Here is a 4,618-nt window from a genome sequence, read left to right on the forward strand (position 1 = left end):
TTTCTCCAACACTTTCATTTAAATTAACTTCAACATTTGGATCAATAAATTAGAAATTTTTTATTGTATTAATGTTACTTACGAGTAAAAAAATACTCTCCAATTTCAATCATTCAATTTGGCCCTGAAATGAAGGATGGGCATGCATTTTTGTGAAGCATGCCAAAATTGCCATGGTCCCCTAAAATGCACAACCATACTTCATTTATTCACCAATGTGATTGATTCAAATTGTAGATTATTTATTTAATTATTTTACACACTTTTACATTGTTATACTTTTATCTTGAGCTTAAATATTTATACTAGAACATTCTGAGTTTTTGTTTGACTTGCCTTATGTGAAACTTGTGTATAAGTGGGAAACATAGTTATGTAGGGTATTTGTCACACATGATGCAAGGTTATATCCTAGGGTCAAGAATTATCCAATCATGTCCCATGTCAAATATTATTACCAAGAGTGTGATGATTGCTAGATACAATCAATTTTTATTCTATTAGACTTAGTTTTTAGTGTGTAACATTTCCTCTATGAAGATGACTATAATATGTTGAATCAAATGATTTTATATTTAGGTTGGAATGATCATTATTGCACAATCAATTAAGTACAGGTCCTAGATGAATTAAGTACTAGTCCTAGTTAGGAAATTAAGTAGAGGTCTTAGTCTGCATTTATTTGAGATAGGGAAACATTCACTTTATCCCTACAAAATTTACCCCATTTGGCATATTCTTGCATAACAAAAAATTTTATGTGAAAAATTAATGCTAATTATGAGAAAAAAATAATACTCAATCTCAATAATTCAATTGGGTCTTCTAATGAAGGTGGTACTTGCATTTTTGTCATGTAAGTCAAAATTGTCCTCCACTAAAATGCCCACCAAGGCTTTATTTATTGACAAATCTGAATGATTCAAATTGCAGTTCACAAACTTTTATAAAAAAATGAATATTATGATCCTGATTAATGTTCACTAAAAAATATGATGTATTGGACGTTAAGAACATAAGAAGGTAAGGGATTATTATAAATTCTTAGAATTTTACTTCTCTTGCAAAGAAATAAAAGAAGATTTCCAAGGTCAACATAACTTTGTGGATATAAAGATAAAAATGGTTGGTGTTGTGATAAATATTGTGAAATTTAAATCTATAAAATAGATGTTTTAAGAGAGATTGATTTTCACTTCAATCCTAACAAATGCTTTCACCCTATGTCATTTTGAGACTTTGTCATCATTTAATTTATTATAAAACTCCTCATAATTTGATCATTTGATCTTATATTAAAAGCTTTTAATTTTCTTCTTTACCCAAGTAAAGATGCAAAGATAATTCTAATTTCTAATTTTCTATTTACACAAGTGAAAATAAAAATATAATTCTAATTTTCCATATTTAGATTTATCACCTATTCATAATATCTTAATATTTTTTCACTCTATTTCTTTACTAGCACACTTGTTAATAAAATTCTCTATCCATCATGGTATAACCAAAATTAGACAACCTTATCCTATCTCAGATGAGTGAAAGGTGATTTTGATTAGAGTTAAAGAAAAATTAATTTAGGAAAAGATATATCATTCATATTATTTGACCACTTCTTATATAAAATATTTATTCATGAATAAAGATTTACTTAACTAAAATAAAATGTGTTTCATTCCATTTTGAGATTATAATTGAATATTGTATTTGTGAATATATTATTGATATGTATAACTCGTGTTTAATGCTTAAGTTCAATCAACTAATAATAAATTTAGCTGTTATTACTTTTAAAAAGTAAGTCGTTTTAAAGGACCGACAAGATAATGCCGATTCAGCAAATTCAATCGATTGATAACCTCAACTACGATTACCTCAACTACGATTAAAAAAACCTCTCTGTAAAATTGGGAATAATCATTTTGGAGTGCACTGTCATTGACGTCGAAACGAAACTTCTTTCGGTGCTTAGGTATACCCACGGATGTGTAGTAAAGTCAGAAAGTCAATGTTTTCATATTCTTTCCAAATAACATAACAAAAAAAATATTACTTCAATTATTCAACGCTTCACCATAAATATCTTGGGAGAACTTAAGGAGTTTGATGGTTTCGATTGTCAAATGAATATTACTTTATTTTATCGTAAAAATTTAATGAATTCAATATTCTATATTACTGTAAAAACGCTTTCAAATAACTAAATAAAATTTAACTATTTCAATTATAAAAAATTTAATCATAATTAATTTAAAACTAATTAAATAACCAATAAATATTTACCAACTATTCTTCTATTCTTCTGATATTTAAATTTTTACAAATTTAATAGGAATATCACATATAAACGTAACTTAAAGATACAGACAAATAATATTTTAAGAATTTCAATCTAATGCAAAACCAATTTAACTCCGAAAAATCTTAATCAAAGTGACAAATAAATAAAAATGTAGTACTAACTTCTCCCACATTAAAAAAAACGGAAGGAAAAAAATAGCTAGACATTTTAGAATGTCATAACATAACAGGTTGCTATATATCTTGTTTATTTAAAAGAGCTTATTCTTTTATGATTTAAGAAAATGGGTTAAAAGTCTAAGATTTAGAAGCATTTAGTAAGACTGAAAGTCGGTGTTGTGTGAACTTGCATCAACAAATAGCAGCAAAAAATAACTATCTTCCCTAAAAATTGACAACTAAAATATGACAAATCTTATAAAAACAAATAACCTAACTACCTACAAACAAATAAAACTTTTAAATAAAAACAAAGAAAATTTACAAACCATTTTAAAAAGTAATATCACATCTTGAAATAACCCACCGAGAGAAGAATCGAAGAACCAGTCTCCGATTCTCTTTGAAAGTGCCTGGATCGCACAAAGCACTCGAAAGTCTTACTTTTAATTAATTATTTACAGACAGATTACAAACAACATGCATATACCACGGATGCTCTCCCATGTTTTGCATTAAAAAAATATATATATATATATATATATATATATAATATATATATATATATATATATATAGATATAAACAATAATCAGCGTACCCTGCCCCAGGTAATCTGTTCTGGTTGTTCGGGAGTAATGCGTAACTTTTAAGAAAACAAATATGACACTGCAGGCCCACGTTAATCCAGATATGCCTCCCTTGGCTGGCTAATCACGATACTATTTTACTAATAATTAAAATATCATGATTTCAGGATAACAAATTACTGGCACCTTAGATCAAGCGCACGTTTCTGGGCGGTAACCACCTTCGGGTAAGGAGGGACCATATGGTCGCGACTCGCACCGCCTATTCTGGTAACTACACTCACGCGTGAGGACGGTTTCCACACGGTATTGTGTGTTTAATATTCTACTCTGGCTATATATAGAACACCACTTCGTTATCATCTCCTCAATCTAATCTGTTGAACAATTTGAGTTTCGTGAGAGCGTACAAGCCAGTCTCTGCATCTCCTTCCATTCCTTTGGGATCTAACTCAGTTCTGTTTTGATCATTGTAAGGCTGTACAAGTCAGTTTCTGAATTTCGTCACAATCCGTTGTAATTGGAATTTTTGAAAGGATGTCTGAGAATAAACACCAGCACCACCACCATTTCCACCACCATGACAAGGAAGACGAGAGCCAGAACACCGCCCCACAAGCGACGCCGTATGAGAAAGCGGTAAAGGAGGAGAAGCATGATAAACGAATGGAGCATTTAGGTGAACTGGGAACAGTAGCCGCTGGAACGTTTGCACTGGTACTGTATATATCCCTCTTATTCCGTACTGTATATATCTCTCTTATTCCTTTATTCCAATTTTAGTGATGATGACGTGAATTGTTTTGAGGGATCGAAGGTATTAATCGTTTTGTAAAATCTGAATTAGAATAATTTATCGTGAATTGATGAACTAGATCAACCGGAAATATATATTTTCCGGGCTTATAGCGTTTACCTATACTATCATCGTATTATTAATTAGGTCTTTCGGTGTGCAGTACGAGAAACATCAAGCAAAGAAGGACCCAGAGAATATGCACAAGCACAAGATTGCAGAGGAAATTGCAGCAACAGCCGCAGTGGGGGCAGGGGGCTACGTCTTCCACGAGCATCACAAAAAGAAGGAATCTCACAAGGAAGTGAAACATCACAACTTTTAGCCACGTGCTCATGCATTTTATATAATTGTGTTTCTCGCCCTGAAGAAATAATTTGTCATGCTGCCACTCATTTCACTTTTCTTTGTTTCTTCGATCATTCTGTGATTCTAATCAACATTGTAATGTCAATAATTGACAATAGTATGCATTTTCTGCCATTAATGTATGTATGGAATGTTTTAATTGTAGGCTTAATTAGTAAATCGTGTCAGTTCCGCCGTGGTTGGGGATTCTGTAAATGGTTGGTAAGTTTAAGAACATTTTTTGCCTTAATAGGTCTGGATTACGAAAAGAATTTTCGAGTGTTACAACATTATTTTCCGTCCATGGCATTGGGAGTTAGGCCCTGTAGTTAAATGCAATGGTGTAAAGCAGTTATCTATCTTCCCGCCCAATTGTTCTATGTTAATTGTGATTATTCTCAAATTATAAATATAGGTTTCCTCTT

General features: G+C 31.1%; 1 protein-coding gene across 1 annotated transcript; it reads left to right on the forward strand.

The window, feature by feature from the left end:
• The first annotated feature begins 3,445 nt into the window (after positions 1-3,445).
• LOC149201450 (uncharacterized) lies at positions 3,446-4,229 on the forward strand. The gene is made up of 2 exons (XM_089399727.1): positions 3,446-3,766; positions 4,009-4,229. Exons 1-2 carry the CDS (start codon positions 3,587-3,589, stop codon positions 4,168-4,170), a joined length of 342 nt encoding a protein of 113 aa, XP_089255853.1. The 5' UTR covers positions 3,446-3,586; the 3' UTR covers positions 4,171-4,229.
• Positions 4,230-4,618: the final 389 nt, after the last annotated feature.

Source organism: Pinus tabuliformis, chromosome 2_1 (genome assembly GCF_031772625.1).
Source record: "Pinus tabuliformis cultivar Carrire ecotype Pingquan chromosome 2_1, CPIR1, whole genome shotgun sequence".
Taxonomy (NCBI): domain Eukaryota; kingdom Viridiplantae; phylum Streptophyta; class Pinopsida; order Pinales; family Pinaceae; genus Pinus; species Pinus tabuliformis.